We start from the raw sequence: 21,051 nt of genomic DNA, 5'->3' as shown, positions 1-21,051 counted from the left end.
TTAAAAAGTGGGTGCATTTACTACAGAATATTTATTTAAAACATTGGTGTCTATGGTAACGATACGAAATATAAACACAATATACAAGGATGCAGTTTTAACTACCTAAAAATCTGATATCACAAAGTATTACATTTAATTAGGTTTTAATAGAAAATATTGGAAGTTTACAATATATTATTGTTTAAAACAATGCAATGACATTGTAGATGAGATCATTGAGACGGTATATTGGCAAATGTGCTTCCTCATGTTAGGCTAACATAAACATGTCTTATGGTACACACTGCATCATAAAAAGTGTTCTAGTGTGAACACGCCTCATTTTGGCTTTACTCTGAAGTGAACCATCGTTAATTCCTTGACTGTGTAACTGTGTTTTTAATGTGTAGAGTAGTACCTGTAATACCTAACTAGTGTAAAACAACCTTTAATAACTCTAGTGTGAAATAACCCCTATTTGAATGTGTGCCAAACCCATATTCTAATATGTACAGTATTTATATGCTTTACTAATGTGAACCAATCTTTAATAATTGTAATGTGTGTGAACCAACCTCTATTTATCCCTTCAATATACCAACATCTACAATCGCAACTAAAGGCATCACATTTACAAAACCTATACACTTAATACACAGACTATAATATAATCTCTATAACAGCATTTCACTCATACAAAACTATTTTTTTTTTATTTCATACGCATCCAACAGCGAGTAACTCGCCAATTACAGGATGGATAAACTATTTTATAATTTATCGTGCTTATAAAGTCTCATTTGAGGCTTAGGGAGTGGAGTTTAAAGAGTTGTGAGTTACAACCCTGGCACTAGGTCAGGATTGAACCCAGGACCTTGGGATTTGAAGGAAAGCACGTTAACCACCAAGCTACAGCTCCACTCCAATGTCTTTCCTTACAATTAACTGTAGAAAAATAATTAGTAAAACTATGAAATAAATGCTATGATTAAGGTGATATAAGTTGTTGCAGCATGCGATTATTATAACATCCTGAATTTCGCAGAATCTACAAAATAAATGAAATATTATTTACATCGGCGGATCACCTCCTAAGTATAGGAATTGGTTGTACACCAGATTAGACAAGCATGCGTACAGTATAAGTTGCTAAATATATTTAAATAGGCAAATCCAAAGGGGGAGGGGGTGTGGGATTACCTACTTAGCTCTCTCTCACCCCGTAAATAACAAAATAAATAAATGAAAAAGTTCTGCACTTTTTTTACAATGTTTAGGTTGTTTTAAAATCGTGGATTTACTGGTGATTGCTATTGCTATAAAATGGCGGGTAAAGTTTTATACGCACATGACTATTACGCGAGCTTTTATTTTGTCGCGATCGACCTTAAAACGCGACAACTACCAAATAACAGCGATGGATACAAAAACTAAACATATAAAATATAACTTTTTTCTCTCTATGGCAGCTGATGCATAGCTAAAGAAGCACCGTGGTTGCTTGATCAAGCGTGACGAACAGTCACATCTCTACAGACGCCATTTTGTCTGTAAAGATAAAGTTTTTTTATTAAGATACCAAATACGTAAACACAATTACATCTAGCTTAACACATAATAGACTTTCTTTTTAGTTTAAACTACAAATTAGTTTACAAAATTACAAAACATTAATTTCAGTTAATATAATTTAAGTAAATTTACCTGTTTTTAACAAGCACACCGTACAGAAGTCACGTAAAAAAATACAACACTTATTAAGGTAGTTTAATATTTGGCTAAACTGTTTTAAAAAATACCTAATACTAAACTTAAAATATATCAGCATTTTATATTTTAAACTATGCCATCATCATTTTATCCTAAGTAAATTTACACATATATTTTATATAAAAAAGTCAGGTTTTGAGGAAGTTCCATTTGTTTGTAAACGTAAACCTTCCCATGAATCAAAGACCTTCCCATGAATCAATAATCTTCGCATGAGTCAATAAACCTTCCCATAAATCAATAACCTTTCCATGAGTCAATAACCTTCCCATGAGTCAAAGAATGTTAGCCGAGTTGCTCTTTGTTACCTGGCCAACCTTTTAGGAATAAATTGTGATGACCTCTCGACCTCCTCCACGAACCATCAGAACACGTTCAAGACCTTCTGTTAAGACCTCAAGATATTCCATATCTGTTAAACTTTTAAGGAAAATTTCATTATTAATTTCACGTTTATAACATATAAAGATTGAGAGCACATTATTGCATGTAATATCACAAACAAAAAAATAAAGATAGTAAACAGTGACAAAAGGCATCCATTGCTTAGTTGAGCCTCGTTGGTTCTCCTTTCATTTCATTTAGGAATCTTGTCAAAATTATTCTACTACAGTTACTGCAGTAACTACATATTTTACTGCAATAATGTATGAATTTAGTTTACAGTCACTGCAATAAACAGTGTGTTTGGATTACTCTCCAAAAAGCTTGCTAAATAATTACATAAACAGGTTAAAGAATAAATAAAATATAGCTGTACTGCAGTAACTGCAGTGGAATCATGGTTATTTTCTATGGTAGTAACACAAGAATCTCCTGCTCGTCCAAAGCGTGTACAAATTTCGAAAGGCATTGTAGGATAGATAGAGCTAATGGGTGGCGCCATTGTAAGCCATGGAGTAGCACGGCCTCATCAAATTAGAAAGTCAAAATCATAGAAGGTATCTGCTAATACTATAGAGGGGATAGAATATTTGACTGAGCCCTCTATAGGAATTGATAGTTTGGAGAGGGCGCTGCTCCATGCTGTGAAATGGCGTCGCCCAGTTTGACCTTTTAACTCTGTACTTCCGATACTGTGTTTTGAATGCAAATTGAAGAACAGGAGATTCTTGTGTTATAAGTTCTTTGGTAGTAAGCATGAATTTGTTAAGGGTACACTTTTGTCTACAGCTTAGGTAGTCCAGTTTCTATGGAAGTAAACATGAATTTGTTAAAGGATACAGTTTTGTTCTTTTCGCTGCAACTTAGGTGGTCCAGGCAAGTTTAATATTACAAGGTGTGCTTTGTGAGACTTCTCCACGATGATCTCATTCAGTCTAACGGCTGTGTGCATTCTACGTACATTACGATCAGATCTAATAAAAAAAAAAAAACAAACAAAAATTAACATGGGAATTTTTGTCTTTAACTACATCATTTAAAACCTCAAAAACGACCAATAATCAAAATTTGACCACAATTTCTATAAAGCTGTCTACACTATCAAACTTTATGTGACAATAAAGTGTGATGTGCCCATATATGGACACGATGACATCATATTACTACCATATTTGGGCACATCACACTTTTTTGTCAAATTGGTTTGATAGTGTAGACAGAGCTTAATACTATGTATGTCTTGTCTAACGCTCTGTCTACACTATCAAACTTTATGTGACAAAAAAATGTGATGTGCCCATACATCACACTTTTTTGTCAAATTGGTTTGAAAGTGTAGACAACATACATAATAATATTTGGGCATATCACTAACATATTTGAGCATATCACTACCATTGGGCACATCACTTACGGTTTAATGTCAAGCAACCCATCAGTATCATTACCAGCTGCATCAGCCTTCTGTTTCTCCGGTTCCATGTCCATTAAATCAACATCGTCTTCCGTAATCTCACTAATATTCGCTAAATTGGACACATTCAGCACATCTTCCTTTTCACTTTCCTCGTCAAATGGAGACGACTCTTGTCGGGCAAATCGAACTTTACGTCCTGTGTTTTTTGCCGGAGAGGCGCCGTCGGTTTCACTTGCAGGGATGTGATGAAGATCGACAATTGCTTGAGCCTATAACATTACATTAGTTTAATTTTAACCTATGACCTTTAAGACTAGTGGTTTCAAATGTAAGATACTTACATCAAAAGAGTTCTCTTTACGTAATTAAACTATCCTTGTATGACCTATGACCTTTAAGACTAGAGGTTTTAAATGTGAGATACTTACATCAAAAGAGCTCTCTTTACGTAATTAAACTATCCTTGTATGACCTATGACCTTTATGTAGAGGTTTCAAATGTGAGATACATCAAAAGCACTCTCTTTACGTGATTAAACTACCCTTGTATGACCTATGACCTTTAAGACTAGAGGTTTCAAATATGAGATACTTACATTAAAAGAGCTCTCTTTACGAGTGAGTTTCATCTGACGCAGTAGTTGGGTCCTCTGTTCCATCAACAAAGTTCTCTCATACGTGTAAGCCGAGATGTCACAACCAGGCTAGCAAAACAAATCAATTGGTTACAAAGACTAATCATTGTTATAGGGTTGTGGCCAGTGACATAACACAGAGGCCTGAGATGGTTTAGGGACGCTAAATGACCGCTGGAGGCCTTGGGCGATTTTAGTCTGTTTCAACATATTTTAATGCCCTATTTCTCCTCCGGTCCTGTTCAGGGCTCCTATAAGCACCGGGCACTGGATTTAGCCAGTGAGTCCTCATAGCCGTTATGCCACTGGTTGTGTCTATAAATATCTACAACTACAACAATTAAATGTAAAATGGTTTGGGTAAGTAATTTACCAACTCAACAACTTCAATCTCGGCGTCAATTCTCAAATGATACAGAAATGTTTTTAAATCTTTCTTCATTTGAATGCTGTTATCTTCCATTTCTGTTAAATGTTGTCAAGAAGCATTTACTATCATTATGTGGTATATTCTATTCTTAAGGTCTGTCTACACTATCAAACTTTATGCGACAAAAAAACGTGATGATGATGTCATATCACTACCATATTTGGGCACATCACACTTTTTTTGTCAAATTAGTTTGATAGTGTAGACAGAGCTTTAGTCATTTAGTCATCTATTTAGACACTCCTATAAGGGGAAACTTTCCCGTTCAACAAACACAGGGAAATATATCTTAACAACACAGCCAAACATTATTCAGAGGACACCCCTATTAAGAGGACACTTTGTTGGGTGTTGAAGCTGTCTGTAGTTATTCAAATACTGTGAGTATTACAACAAACAAAAAACCAGTTGATGGACACGTAGATTGAGGACCGGCTTCAAACTAGGGCCAAACCTATAGCTAGAGCTTAAAACCTTCCATGGTTTAGAGCACAGCATAGTTGAGCTGTAGCTTGGTGGTTAACATGCTTGCCTTCCAATCACAAGGTCCGGGGTTCAATCCTGACCTAGTGCCAGGGTTGTATTAAACTCACAACTCTTTCAACTTAGTTTATAAGCATGATCAATTATTAAAATAGTTTATCCGTCCTGTAATTGGCGAGGTACTCGCTGTTGGATGTGTATAAAAAGAAGAAAAGAAATAGTATTAGCACTAAATGCTGTGAGCATTGCAATACAAAAAAGGATACGGGCCACAGTGTATATCTTCATAGTACAGTTCTTCCATACTTTGTGTTGTCTTAGGAGGAACGGCAGTAACATTAGCATACCTCCATCATCTGAACAACAGTTAAGGAATGATAAAACAAATTATATTCAAGAACAATAGCTAGAATAAGGAATTTTTACATAGTATATTATATATAAAATTTTTTTTAAAAAATACAGATATCAAATTTTATTTTAAGCTATTTTAGCTATAAAGTGATCATCGTCAATAGGATGGGGTAAGGCTGGACTGAGCAAAAGCCACACATGCAAAATCTGGCACTTACATTGACATTTTTCATTAAATATTTATTGTTAATATTAATTAATATGTGTACACTCATCTAAACATTTCAATTTTCTTTAACACAAGAACAATAATTGTCAATAATCCATCTTCAGTAAAAAATAGATAAAATAATATTAAAATAATGAAAAATATAATAACATAATCAATAAAAAAGATACGGACAATCCACCAGACATCAATACTGCCCCCTTCAAGCTTCTGATCGTTGCTAGGAAACAGCGTTATGTTCTTCGGAACAAGAAGTGCGTTATGCATTGAGGACACGTTGCGAACAACATCTAGGAAATAAAAAAACAAAAAATATTATAATTGTACTTTGTAAAAAACAGATAAAATACTACTACAGTATTAGTGAACTTATAAAGTTTACACATTTAAGGGTCATTTAATTAAATTTAATCTCAATTTTATATAATTGGTTTAGACTTACTAAGGAAGACTCTAAATGCTCTGTCATCAGTAGATTGTCGCCACCCGTAGGGCCAACCAGCGATTACTGTATTATGTTGAAGTCCACCGAGACCAGACATCTGGATGCTGTAACAAATGATAACAATATTTAAATATTTTAAATTTATTAATAGAGCTGTCTTTTGAATAGAGCCGTAGTATTCATTCAATCATTCATCTTTTATTTCGGAATCTCTGGTCCATAGAAAGTAAAATTACATAAAAATTAATTAAAAAACAAGAAGAAGAAAACTACTGTATTAATTATTACTACTTATCTCAGGATGGCATTCCACCTGGAGAGCATCTTTATTAAAACATATATTGCCCCTCGATTGTATTATGGGAAAGTATCTTCTAGGGGTTTCCCACAAGAGGTTTATTGTAGTAGGCATGGTAGAATCAAGAATGTAAACACGAGGCCAACTTGATTCTATTGGGGTTTGTGGCCGTATTCACCAATCACACTTAAGTGAGATATTTCCCTTAAATATTAAGTATTTCACTTAACTCAATAAATATTTAAATATTTCCCTTAAATTGTATACATTTAGATAGAAGATTTTTAAAATTGTGTTTGTTTCCCTTAACCTAAGTGTGAATGGTGAATACGGCACCTGGTGTCTTAATTATGGGAGAGTCTTACCATGCAGAGATACCATCATTGACATCTCTTGCTATGAGTACTTGGTGAAACCCTTTTACTTTCTCCTCAGTCATAACCTTTCTTAACTCCTGTTGATTAGAAAGAGTAAATAAAAGATTGGGAATATGATAAATGTGTAAAGGCCAATTTACACAGACGAGCGGTAACAGTAAGCGGAAAACCGCATAGCTTGTCCCACATAGATCTATATCTATCCTGAGCGTAAACTGCCCGCACGCTTCATGTAAATGGTCATAAGGGATAACACAGATTCTATATCTTTTATTACCATTACCACTCGATTTGATTACAAAATATGATGACAAAATACAAAGAACAGATTTCTGAGCATGCTCACAAACCAATCAGTGTCGTGAATGATTCAAGCACCTATAGTATTTGGTATACATTTGGAAAGTCCATACTAACAATTAATAACCCAAACCTGTGCGGCTGCTTGACTCTCAGGATATTTTGTTGTGTAGTCGCCCTCTATAACTGAGCTGACGAGAGTTAAACCACGACCAGCTTTCAACTGACTTGCAAAACTCAGCAATCTACGATGTTTAGGCAATAACTCCTCATCCAACTTACAAAGAACTAACACTTGGGGTCTAAAGAGCAAAAAAAAAAAATTTAAATACTAAGTTGTTCCATGAGACACTAATTTAAACAACAGCAGAGTTACCACTAAGAAATACTGTATTAATTTTCCAAATCATTAACTGATAAGACATCCTATATTGTGTAATTCTCGACTCGTTTTACACAATCATTTTTATTCGCTAAAGCATACCTCCAGTTCTTTGTGTGAGGGGGTCCTTCTTCTAGCCTCAGTAAGCTGTAACGTGCAGCTTGTAAAGACAGACCACGCAGTCCGTCTCCCCACTCTTTCTCGGCACTAAAAAAAGAACATTTGGAATAATTGTAGATTTTCTTCTTTTTTTTGTTATGTTTATTTGGGTAAATGCAAATTATTTGTGTATGATGCATGAATTTGTGTCATATCTTTGATGCAGTCCATCTCCCCACTCTTTCTAGGCACTATAAAAAGAACATTTGGAATAATTGTAGAATGATTTTCTTTTTTTTTTGTTATGTTTATTTGGGTAAATGCAAATTATTTGTGTATGATGCATGAATTTGTGTCATATCTTTGATGTTATGTCTCTTGATCGCTTTCTATTTTATTTTCTAATGTTAAACGTCTAAGTAACCTACCCTCTGTACTCAATGTATTTGTATATACAGCCAGCCAGCGCCATTGCAGCTAATGCATAATACCAACTAGATATGAACATCAACGACACGCACATCACCATGCCGATGAACGACAACGACCAATGGTAGTACTTGAAGCGAGGGCGCCAGTTGGGTGTCCGTAACAACGTCTGTAACGCACAGGCTAAGTTTACAAACATGTAACACATCAAGAAAAACCTAAAAAATGTTTAAAAAATTGAGGTCAGATATGTTGTGTACAAAAATATAATTAAAAAAATGTTATGGTCAGATAAATTTAAGTACTTTTAAAATGGAAAGAATACTCACATTGTGATAATAGGAGCTACAGAATCGAGTTTAGCTATGATAATTCCGAGTTCTGAAATAGCGGCCGTTAGTAGTAAAGCCCATGTAGGCTCTCCAATTGCCGAACCTTTGCCAAAAACAGCGAGGAACGGAATCAGGTTGTCCTTAGCGATGGCTTGCAGTAGACGTGGAGCTCCTGTTAAACTCTGCAGTCCAGCTCCGATGGTAGATAGAAACGAACCAATCAGAATTACCCATTGTGATGGCCATGCTATGTTGGCAACTACTAGTCCTCCATCAATACTTTCGCCAAATCTAAAAAAAAATAAAAATAATACCATAGATTTATTTTTTGTTGTTAGGACGACAATTTTTTCTTAAAAAAGTCTTAAATATTATAGTTAATATAAATTATAAGGTTGAAAAATGGTGAGGAACCATCAAATATGGCTGCTCCACAGTAGCCAATCAGATAGTTCATTTTGAAAATGAATTTTTTCTTTTAACAGATAATTTAAAGAAACTATTTAAAGAAGACCCTGTCTTGTTCACATATCCTATCATCAAAAAAAAAGTTTTGATATGACATTCTATGGAATTGTGCAATATTATCAGTAATTTTTGGGTGGAGTGGGAAAATCCAAAGTTAACTAAATTTAACCATTTTAATTCAACCGGCACACAAACAGGAAGAGGATACAATTTATAATAAGATGGTGTTAATGTATCAATTGGCACTGTGACCTATGGCTCTATGATATTGTAGAAAATACAATCACACACATACTATGACAAAGCAATATTCTACTGCAGTTACTGCAGAAACTACAGTTATTTAAAAAACCTTTTGAGAGGTAGATCATACATAATTATTTCTATCACTGCTTCATTGACTAAAATCATACATCATTGCAATAACAAAAATGTAGTTGAATAATTTTTACATGTCCCCTTAGCTAAAATGAAACATATAATCATGTACAGCCAACTCGGACGACCCAAATTATATCCCACTATCAAAAATGATTTTTAAAAAAGAAATCAAACATTTTGGGCCAGCTTTGGGTTTTGGGCAAGTAGTAGTGTAGTAAAGTAGTTGCCCTTACTTGTCTCTCAGTATTTCCCCTCTTACTGCACCAGCAAAGAATAATACGCATGTAATATCTGTAAAAACCTAGTTAAAGAAAAATTAATATTGAATATAAAGTTTACCCTTTGTGTAGTATAGTCATCAACACACACAAAGTTGTGCTATTTGCGAAATCAAGCTATTTGCGATAAACCTTAAGTCCCTGCACAATGAATTAACATAACTAGTTCCTGGGTTAAAGGTCATTACAAATCAAAACCTCCATACTATATGAAACTGGGTACTTTAACCTTTCACCTTTTGTTATAGTATTTTTTAAAAAAGGATACAAATCAAACTGGTGGTGAAAATGGCGCCTAGTGTTCCTCGTGGAATGGAGAACTGCGCATCTTTAAGGTCACCTGACCTATTACTGCCCGCCATAATTCCTGAAATAGAAAACACGAAAATGTTTAAAATCCTGTTTGTTTTCATACTTATATTCTACATACTGTATGAACTTTTGTTCATTCAATAAAATACTGTGAATTAATTTCTCTTTTGATTCTAATTTTTTTTTCTCATTATTTTATTTAGTTAATTTTAATTTAATTTGTAATTTTTGTATGTTATTGTCTTGTCAAATTGTATATTTGTGAGGGTCCCTAGAGATTGGTTTCAGCTGGATGGAGCACTGTGGTAAAATATTGTTGAAACAAAAAATAAACATCTCACCGGTTACAGAGGGGAAGAAGATAGCTAGAAGTATTGTAAATGATGTTGTAATATCTGACACTATCTCGCTTGGACCTTTTCCTTCTTCTCGTGGTAATACTTCTCCCCCATCACGGTATAAATTCTTTAAATTGTCTATGGAGAGACAAAAAGGACAAAACAATGGTGAAATCTAATAAATAATGAAATACTATAGGTAATCATTTTAGAGCCTTCAAAGGTACAAGTATAATAAACTAAATATTTTTTAAATTACAATGACCTTTGAGACAAATCTATAGAATTGACAAATTATAATTTGTTTATGGTACTTTCAAATTATAGATACAGTAGAACCTTCATTTTAGAAAAGTATATGCAGGCTGTGTGATGTTTAAATAAAGTGTTATAAATAAAAAATCTATATAGTTTCTATCAATAAAAACAGTCGCTGCTGTGTAGGGGGAATGCACGTATGTGGATTGTCTCACAGCCATGGCTTTGTGGAAACTTGTTGTTGTTAAATTGCACCCTCAATGTAAAAAAATAACACACTATTTATGTAATAAATTAATAAAATTGACGTCGTTATCGGTAATTTCATGCATACATAAATCCAGTGAACGTAAAATTAGGGTACGTAAAACAAAGGTGCTACTGTGTATGTATTACCTGAAAACAATCCATTTCCTAGGCCTGGAATTGCTGCCGTTAATTTTGCTGAGTGTTTGCTTAAAAAACTCGAACATTCATCTTTGTCAAGATCATCAGCATCGCATAACGACTGTCCTAGTGCACTTGGCACCGACATGTTGCTTGGGAGATGTAACGTACATTCCTCTATTGATCGAAAGTCAGAATGTATTGCTATGTTGTCATCCAAACAGCAAAATCTAGATATTATAATAAAAGTATATTTCTATATTGAAAAAACATTAAACAATTTTTCTGTAAACTCTGGTTATGATACTTGGCTACCAATCAAGGGTCCTGGGTTCAAGTCCTGTCATATGTCAGGATTTTTTTATAATGACAAATTACAACTCTACTCCTAAAGACTTGTAATAAGACTTTGTTTATGTAGAGCATCTTGTGTATATGTTTGTCTTGTGAACAGGATTGCCACCTTTAAGGATAGTGAATTAATTCGCTTATGGTTATCCTTGGCAATTTGCCTAAATATATAAACAAACAAAAAACCAAAAAATATTCTCAATTTAGACGTATTTCCAAGGATAGCCATAAATGAGTTTGTTGTCCTTCTTAAATGTACAAACCCTGTTCACAAGATTTCAACACAATAACATACATACTTACTGTAAATCATTCGGTATAAAAACACCAATATATATGCAAAAGATGGAGACAACGACGCAGAATAAGAAGAGGAGGGCGCACTTGTTGACGTACTTAACCCCGACAAATACAAGTAGAGAGAGAACAAATAGAATGATTGTTCCATATACTCTCATGTTATTCAACATGTCTGGTGAATTGCTTGTTGTTCCACTACCTTCCCCATCATCAAATATTGCAATCACTGGCGCTATATATACCTATATAAATAAAAATAATGATCCTCGAATGAAAGTTCATACATGCTGGTAAAAAAATATAAACATTTTTAAAACAAATTTACAGTCCAAAAATTCAACATACCGTAAAAAAAAGTTTGTCAAAACATTTTTTTTTTTTTAATATATTTTTTTAAATCACTGTATCTCTGTTTTATTGTTGCTGCTTAAATTTTTTTCCATTGTATTCAATACGTGCTGGTAAAAAAATATAAACATTTTTAAAACAAATTTACAGTACAAAAATTCAACATACCGTAAAAAAAAGTTTGTCAAAACAATATTTTTTAAAATTACTGTATCTCTGTTTTATTGTTGCTGCTTAAATTTGTTTCCATTGTATTGAATGGCCTAGAGTGTGGACAATATGTCTTAGCCAAACTATTTGCACCACACCATAAGTTTACAGTCAATACATAAGCATATAATTCTCTTTTGTGCACATTATAAAACCCAGACAATAGAAATTAAGAGATTAAAATAAATCCAGCATAAAACAAAAAATCAAATTCTTACCAGTAAAATCTCAATGGCGCCAAGAATATACATGGAAGATGCAAATGTGGTACCAAGATAGAAGAGGATACCAACAGCGCCACCAAACTCAGGCCCTAATGCTCTGGAGATCATAAAATACGAACCACCAGCTGGAACAACACCATTTGTTGCCACGGCACTCATAGAGATGGCAGTTAGTGAAGTCTGAGAAAAAAATTAAAATTAAAATGATTGCAAATACCATTATATGGACATAATGATGTCATATCTCTACCATATTTGGGCATATAACTACCATATTTGGGCATATAACTACCATATTTGGGCATATCACTACCATATTTGGGCATATAACTACTATATTTGGGCGTATCACTACCATATTTGCGCACATCACACTTTTTTTTGTCATAACTAGTTTGACAGAACTTTACACACTTCTCTAAACATTCTTTTTCCGAAAACTTCATATCACCTCAAATGCTCCCCGTCTCCGCAAAACAGCGCCCTTTAGTTAAAAAACTCAATTTCCCTTTGCCAAATCGTAACTACTTACAGTTGCACATGATATTACAATGATAAAGAAGCTTTCCAGCGCTCCAGCATTTCCTACGATCCAAGTGAGACGAATGAACAGAATGACACCAAGAATATTCTGAAGACAGGGCAAGTACACACCCATCAATGTGCCCATCTGAGGAGCTACACTCTGAAACAGAATCACAAGGAAATAAATTAAAATCTTTTAAAATAAGCTTTTATTTTATTATCTACTTGAATTTTGATTTTAAGATAATTCTTAAGTTCTGTCTACACTATCAAACTTTATGTGACAAAAAAATGTGATGTGCCCATAATAGATATGATGATGTCATATCTCTACCATATTTGGGCATATCACTGCCATATATTTGGTCACATCACACTTTTTTGTCACATAAAGTTTGATAGTGTAGACAGAGCTTTATTGATATTTTAGTTGTAGCACAGTCATTAACAGTAAAATACACATTCACAATGAATATCTAAAAATATATTTAAATATCTTAAAAATCGCTATACCACAGACAAACATAGAAGAAAATTGAAAAACACAAATATATGTTATGGTATTTTGGTGAAAACAACCTTTTTATCAATCTTGGGATAAATGCACTCAACAGCAAATCCTTGTCAGATTCCAAATTTAATAGCATCTGACAGCGGACCTTCCATTTCCGCATAAATCCCATTCTCATTTAATAGGTAACCTTCAACAAACATCATTTAATTTCCTATCAAACTCAATCAAATATTGTATTTTCTCTCTGTAGTGTAAGTTATATATTGACCTACTGTACACTACAACTATATATTTAAAAAAAGTATGTAAATATACAGCTCTGTCTACACTAAAAAATGTCATGTGCCCATATGTGTACAGCCACATCAAAACCAGGCGCTTGTCGGTAGATAGGGATTTGTGTAAAATGCATTTGAATGTGTGAAACTCATATTTTGACCATTTTGTTTTTTTACCATTATCTGATAGGAAATTTACCGTAGATTTCAAAAATATATGCCTTATTAACTAATTCAAATGGAAAGGTGGTAAAAATTACATAAATCTGAACCTCTATCCTCGTGTTTCGATTGAAAGAACGAGGTAATTCGTTACAAAAAAGCAGTTATTTTCGTCATTCCTACGCCGTAGTTTTGTAGATAACCCCTGAAAGCTTGGTATCATTCGATAGGTATTTTTTTCATGAATCTAAAAATAAACGAATGATGTCACAGATTGTACGATATAGACCAATAAAAACCGATTTTATAGAACCCTTTAGTGTAAACAAAAACGGCCTTGTTGCTACGAACACGCTGAAAGAAGCGATTTGATTGGTTTAATTTTGTCACATGACCCATCCAGCATGGAAAATTCCAGGTCAACAAAATCTTATGCTAGTACACGCTCGTCGAGGAAAATATATTTTTAGTTCATCTAAGTACTGTACACAGTAATACTAAAGTGACGTGTACTGACTCATACTTGCTAACAATAAGTTATAAACATACTAAAGTAAAGGGCCTAGCTAAGTTATTTATCGTAAGAGTTGACTAGGCCTAGGCTAGACCTGACTCTACTAATAAGCCTAGCCTAGGCCTACTACAGTACTACTACGTTGGGCTACTAGCCTAGATAGGCTGCATGGCATAGGCCTAGCTAGCTAGTAATAACAACAACAAGGCCTAGGCCTAGCCCAATTTAAATAAGATAGAGTTTTCATCTCTATAGTATAATAAGCCTCCTGCAATGCTTTACTTACTAGGCTATTTTATTTATTTTAATTTGGTTAAATTTCATTATGCTTAAAATGCCAATGATGGGCCGGGTGTGTGGGGATTGTGTGTACCTGTCAATAAATGGATATTTTGCGAAACATAAACAGTAAAAACAAGTACAATACAAATCCCTCACAAATAAAATACTGGTACCTTGGCTAAATTTCACGTTATTCATCATGCTTAAAAACATTGTTCAAGCTAACGGGTGTGGCTACCTGTCATGATCAGGCCAGGTGCTGGTTCAACAATAGATGTATTACATAACATTAACAACAGTAAAAACAAGTACAATACAAATCCCTCACAAATAAAATACTGGTACCTTGGCTAAATTTTACGTTATTCATCATGCTTAAAAACATTGTTCAAGCTATCGGGTGTGGCTATCTGTCATGATCAGGCCAGGTGCTGGTTCAACAATAGATGTATTACATAACATTCACAGTAAAAACAAGTGCAATACAAATCACTCACAAATAAAATACTGGTAACTGAATTTTGCCGACCAGAAACGAGGGACATTGTGTGCCCTGCGCCATTTTGAATAAAAAGCAGATAAAATAAAGTAAAAAGAGAAATAAAATTGAATAAAGTTCATTAATAAAATGTTTGCTGTTTTTTTAAAAATTTGTTCAGAACTAATAATAAGCTAAGGAAATCTTCTGAATACCTACTAGTAGGCCTACTGTATTATTCTTACACTACACTATTATAAATGAATTTGACAGATTTTACGTAAATTAGTGGTATTTTGTAATCGTCATAATTAACTATGATAACCACCTCGGATTTTGATGAAATTTTCAGGAATATCAGAAAACACTATATTGAACAGGTGTGCCAAATTTCAGAATGATTGTTTATCAAGAAGGTAGTGTTGCTAAGGTGTTAATTGTTCAATCTGTAACAGCATGGGGCAACTTCCTGTCTGATTTGTCATTAAACTTTGACTGTTAATTACTCAGTAATTAAAAGTAAATTGTTGTATAAATGCTATATACATTTATTGCCATAACTCTGGGAATATTTGCTTGATTTAAATGATCCAAACACCATTTTGAAGGATATATTGTGAGTAATATAATTATAGTAATAACTAAAAAAAAAATATTTCACCAAGTGCCTGGTTTTGATGTGGCTGTACACATATATGGACATGATGACATCATATTACTACCATATTTGGGCATATTACTACCATATTTGGGCATATCACTACCATAATTAGGCATATCACTACCATAATTAGGCATATCACTACCATATTTGGGCATATCACTACCATATTTGGGCACTAGTTTTTGTCAAACTAGTTTGATAGTGTAGACTAGCTTTATGTAAAATGCCAAATAACAGTAATATAGTAATAAAATCAATATTTTATACATAAATTGTAAGATACGCTAGAGTCAGTATAATATTCCTGTTCACATACCTTTAATTGCTTATCTCTTCCTTCTGGTTCTTGTGAATGTTCCGGCAATGTTTTGTAGTTTGCCAACGTATTGAGTAAAGATGATATCTTTGGTCGGTGCTTAAAATCATCCTGCAACATAAGTTAGTTAACACATTATAATTGTATGAAAAAATGAATAAAAAATGGTTAATATATGATATAAAGCAAACTTCAAAAACAGTGAGGCAAGCCATTATGATTGAAAAATGATTAAAAAACATTTGAAATTTATATTATTCTAAAGCTCTGTCCACACTATCAAACTTTATGTGACAAAACATGTCATATCACTACCATATTTAAGCATATCACTACCATATTTAAGCATATCACTACCATATTTGGGCACATCATGCTTTTTTTTGTCGTCAAACTAGTTTGACAGTTAGTAGACAGCGCTTAAACATCTTTTTCTATTTTGGGAATAATGTTATAAATTCAAATGACATGTTGGATACAATACAGTAGGCAAGAGAAGATGTTTTATTGTTGCAGTTACTGCAGTAACTACAATACATGATACAAATATTTAGTAAGCTTGTTATTGTTGGTTATCATATATACTACTTTATTGTAGTAGTAGAATAAGTTTGACATGACCCCTAATCAGTACCATAGCCATCTGTATGGTTGGTCATGAGGTTTCAAATAATTTTGACAGGACACACCAATTGACTAATTAAATATAAGCTCTGTCTACACTATTAAACTTTGTGTGACAAAAAAAATGTGATGTGCCCATATATGGACATGATGATGTCATAGCACTACTGTACATTATTTAAGTATATCACTACCATATTTGGGCACACTTTTTTTGTCAAAATAGTTTGATAGTGTACATACATAGAGCTTTAAGCTCTGTCCACACTATCATTGTATCAAACTAGTTTGACAAAAAAAAGTGTGATGTGCCCAATATGGTAGTGATATGCTAAAATATGATAGTAATATGACATCACAATTGGACATAGACAGAACTTAAAGGGTAAATAATTACATAATGTGTTAAGCATTACAATTTTTCATAAATCTTCGCTATCTGTCTGGTCAAAGGTCAATGTCTGGTAATTAATATTCAAATCCCAAATATTGTAAGTTTTATCAAAGCGACAATTTCCACTTGCTAAGACGTGATCAGCTGGAATCGTAACGTGATATTCTTTCAAAATATCAATATAAATTGATTTTCACAACTTCTAAGACGATATTAATTAAAAACACTGCGATTTTTATTTTGAATATTGTATCTTATTTCAATTTGATAAGTAACTATAAGAATCATATCTCCTTACCAATCATAGCAATAGTATTATTGGACAATTTTTATTGTAAATATAATATAATTATAAAAATAAATATACATTTTTCATCACATTCTAATAATTTGAACATCTGTTTTCAAATATATTTTGTTTCATTCCACCAAATTATGTATAAAAATAGATGTACCACATGAAAATATGCTATATAAAAATGATTTATTATTTATATATAAAATTTTACTTCGACTATGGTAATAAAACATGAAAATATTTTATGTTTGTGAAATACAACTACTACAGGTATGCATAATTGGAATTCTAAATTCTAAAAGTTTCTCAGAAAATGTTTTTTCCTTTTCTGTATAATTCACAATTTTTAAAATAAAAAATATTGATTTTTTACAAATTTGTACTAAAGGATAAATTCATATTTTCTTATTCAATTATATTTTATCAATTGGAACCAATAGGTACTGTAGTATTATTGATAGGAAATTAAAATCTTCTATTTTTGTTAAAGACACAAAAATTATATGAATTGTTATTGCATTTATTGATTAAATTCTACATTTTTACCTCATAGAGAGCTAAATTGCCATCGTTATTAACACCTTTCTCTGCATCGTTCATAAAGGGGGCGCCCTCTTCACCTGTAAGACAAATATTAATTTATGTTTATAAATATATCGTACCAATGCAACGTTTCACCCTTTGATAATGAAATTTCTTATAAAATTTATTTTCAACTTTTTAATATTTAAAAAAAAAAAAAAAAAAAAGATTAACTTCACTGAAAGAATGAATAGCTTTTTTATAATACAAATAGGAGTATTACAGCTATTACTGTGTTAGCAGTGCTTCTAGCATCTCCAATATATCATAGTTTAGCTGTGTTTCTCTATTTCTATATAGCATATTTCTAACTTGTACTAACAGTAGCTGCTACTAGAAAGAAAACATGCAGTACAAATTTAGTTTTAGTACTACGGCAAAATAAACCTACCGGTGTTTCTATTACATAGTTAACAATTATTTTGTTTTAGTTTTCCCTTTTTCTAAACGGTGTAATATATTGAGAATTCGAATAAGAATAAAAACTATTATGCTAAATTATAAAAGAATTTTAGGACTATTTTGTGACAGAATTTGAAAGCAAGACTTGTTGGATTGGAAGAGAAGACGCACGTTAATTGTCCCTCAACAAAGCAACTGTGTTAAAACAGTCGTCAAAAAACCTTTCTTGAAAAAAAAAACGTATTCAGAGTAACTATGAATGTAATTTATGGAGAGATGTTGAGTTACTGCAGTAACTGCAGCAGTCAGTTTGAAGTATACTAGAAGAACTGCACACTAATTCATGGCATTACTCACAGCATTGTTAATGATACTACTGATGTCCACACTATAATGAAATCTACTGATAAGATACTGTAGGTACATAATATGTTATTGATATTTGACAATTGACAGAGACAATGCAAGTCTGTGGTCCCTACGACGTCCGTAATCATAGGCCTAATGTGGTGTGACAATTGATATTATACAAAGTGGGTTTTAAATGTGGGTGTGTTAATCTGTGCATGAGTGAATAAGGAAATGTGTGAGTGGTTTGATTTCAGTAACAATTTTACCTATAACTTAAAACATAATCATTAGAAACCTCTAAAAATACTCTCTTTAGAGATAATTAATACTAATACTAATAGTGATTTTTTTAAAAAGCGCATTGAGCACTCTTGAGTGGTATGTGCTCTATAGAAACCTATATTATTATTAGTAATTATTAATTAATATGTACTATAAATATTTCTTATTTCAAATATGAACAAAAGTAGAATATTTAGACATCTGCTCTACGATGACAAATCGATCAGAGTTGGTTCTGCAACCACTAAAGTTTCCAAGCTTTCAGAATTTGGTGTTATTACAACAGTCAAAAGCTATCACAATAGCGATTTTGTTGTAGGCACGTGCAGTACTTTGGAATTCTTAGAAATTATTTTTCTGGATAATTTATACAGTATTTGATCTTAATTATCTAATCATTTTCGTCTGTTAAAACTCTGACGGAAGAATACCTGCATTTTTGTATTTCTTGTTGGTTGCCTTGGAAACATAATGCTCAGAATCATCTAAGAAACACCGAATAGTGAGTAAACAACTACAACATTAATGTACAATACAACAGTTGGCAACACCAAAACCTCTCTACCAGCGCCACACCTGTGTCCTAGCCCCACACCCGTGTCCTAGCCCCACACCCGTGTCCCAGCCCCACACCCCATGTCCCAGTTCTACACTCATCATCCAGTCCTATACCGCTATCTTCCTCTTCTGTTCCCAAAACCCTCCCATAGGCTCCATATCACCTTGTTCTAGCCCAGACACCCTCTCCCATTTCCAAAGACCTCTCCCGGGTCTGCTGGGTCACACACCTCCTCTGGTTGGCACCACATCTCTTCTCCCAGCCCTAAAGACCTCTCCCAGGCAGGCTTCACACCTCCTCTGTTGGGCTACACATCTATTCTCCCAGCCCCAAATACCTCCCAAAGGTTTCACACGACTTCTCCTGGGTCACACACCTCTTATCCTAGGTCACACACCTCCTCTGCTGGGTCACACATCTCTTCTCCCAGTCCTAAAGACCTCTCCCATGCTTCACACCTCCTCTACTGGGTCATACATCTCTTCTACTGGGTCATACATCTCTTCTACTGGGTCACACACCTCCTCTACTGGGTCACACACCTCCTCTACTGGGTCATACATCTCTTCTACTGGGTCATACATCTCTTCTACTGGGTCATACACCTCCTCTACTGGGTCATACATCTCTTCTACTGGGTCATACACCTCCTCTACTGGGTCACACATCTCTTCTACTGGGTCATACATCTCTTCTACTGGGTCATACACCTCCTCTACTGGGTCATACAGCTCATCTCCTGGGTCACACACCTCCTCTACTGGGTCATACACCTCCTCTACTGGGTCACACATCTCTTCTACTGGGTCATACATCTCTTCTACTGGGTCATACATCTCTTCTACTGGGTCATACATCTCTTCTACTGGGTCACACATCTCTTCTACTGGGTCATACACCTCCTCTACTGGGTCATACATCTCTTCTACTGGGTCATACACCTCCTCTACTGGGTCATACATCTCTTCTACTGGGTCATACATCTCTTCTACTGGGTCATACATCTCTTCTACTGGGTCACACACCTCCTCTACTGGGTCATACATCTCTTCTACTGGGTCATACACCTCCTCTACTGGGTCATACACCTCCTCTACTGGGTCATACATCTCTTCTACTGGGTCATACATCTCTTCTACTGGGTCATACATCTCTTCTACTGGGTCATACACCTCCTCTACTGGGTCATACATCTCTTCTACTGGGTCATACATCTCTTCTACTGGGTCATACACCTCCTCTACTGGGTCATACATCTCTTCTACTGGGTCATACACCTCCTCTACTGGGTCATACATCTCTTCTGCTGGGTCATACATCTCTTCTACTGGGTCATACACCTCCTCTACTGGGTCACACATCTCTTCTACTGGGTCACACATCTCTTCTACTGGGTCACACACCTCTTCTGCTGGGTCATACATCTCTTCTACTGGGTCATACACCTCCTCTACTGGGTCACACATCTCTTCTACTGGGTCATACATCTCTTCTGCTGGGTCATACATCTCTTCTGCTGGGTCATACATCTCTTCTACTGGGTCATACACCTCCTCTACTGGGTCATACATCTCTTCTACTGGGTCATACATCTCCTCTACTGGGTCATACACCTCCTCTGCTGG

The 21,051-nt window shown here is 34.1% G+C and overlaps 1 protein-coding gene across 4 annotated transcripts in view; it reads right to left on the bottom strand.

The window, feature by feature from the left end:
* Nucleotides 1–12: 12 nt before the first annotated feature.
* The window catches only part of LOC144850703 (solute carrier family 12 member 4-like), a 28,675-nt gene continuing 7,636 nt past the window's right edge, over nt 13–21,051 (bottom strand). For 2 of the 4 annotated variants that reach the window (XM_078708087.1, XM_078708089.1), the window contains 22 exons: nt 17,797–17,870; nt 15,935–16,045; nt 12,734–12,886; nt 12,196–12,381; nt 11,423–11,661; nt 10,778–10,998; nt 10,127–10,261; nt 9,742–9,840; nt 9,429–9,486; nt 8,344–8,637; nt 8,014–8,232; nt 7,589–7,693; nt 7,238–7,406; nt 6,793–6,881; nt 6,127–6,233; nt 5,855–5,974; nt 5,368–5,457; nt 4,562–4,653; nt 4,150–4,257; nt 3,551–3,822; nt 2,977–3,110; nt 13–2,164 (listed from right to left, as the gene is read on the bottom strand). In XM_078708087.1, coding sequence (XP_078564213.1) covers nt 2,073–2,164; nt 2,977–3,110; nt 3,551–3,822; nt 4,150–4,257; nt 4,562–4,653; nt 5,368–5,457; nt 5,855–5,974; nt 6,127–6,233; nt 6,793–6,881; nt 7,238–7,406; nt 7,589–7,693; nt 8,014–8,232; nt 8,344–8,637; nt 9,429–9,486; nt 9,742–9,840; nt 10,127–10,261; nt 10,778–10,998; nt 11,423–11,661; nt 12,196–12,381; nt 12,734–12,886; nt 15,935–16,045; nt 17,797–17,870 — 3,167 coding nt within the window. In that variant the 3' untranslated portion in view covers nt 13–2,072. The remainder of the gene's footprint in view (nt 2,165–2,976; nt 3,111–3,550; nt 3,823–4,149; nt 4,258–4,561; nt 4,654–5,367; nt 5,458–5,854; nt 5,975–6,126; nt 6,234–6,792; nt 6,882–7,237; nt 7,407–7,588; nt 7,694–8,013; nt 8,233–8,343; nt 8,638–9,428; nt 9,487–9,741; nt 9,841–10,126; nt 10,262–10,777; nt 10,999–11,422; nt 11,662–12,195; nt 12,382–12,733; nt 12,887–15,934; nt 16,046–17,796; nt 17,871–21,051) is intronic. The other 2 variants (XR_013614108.1, XM_078708088.1) reach the window with 2 other exon arrangements.

Source organism: Antedon bifida, chromosome 8, assembly GCF_963402885.1.
Source record: "Antedon bifida chromosome 8, ecAntBifi1.1, whole genome shotgun sequence".
Taxonomy (NCBI): Eukaryota; Metazoa; Echinodermata; class Crinoidea; order Comatulida; family Antedonidae; genus Antedon; species Antedon bifida.
This window is presented reverse-complemented; position numbering and strand designations above follow the sequence as displayed.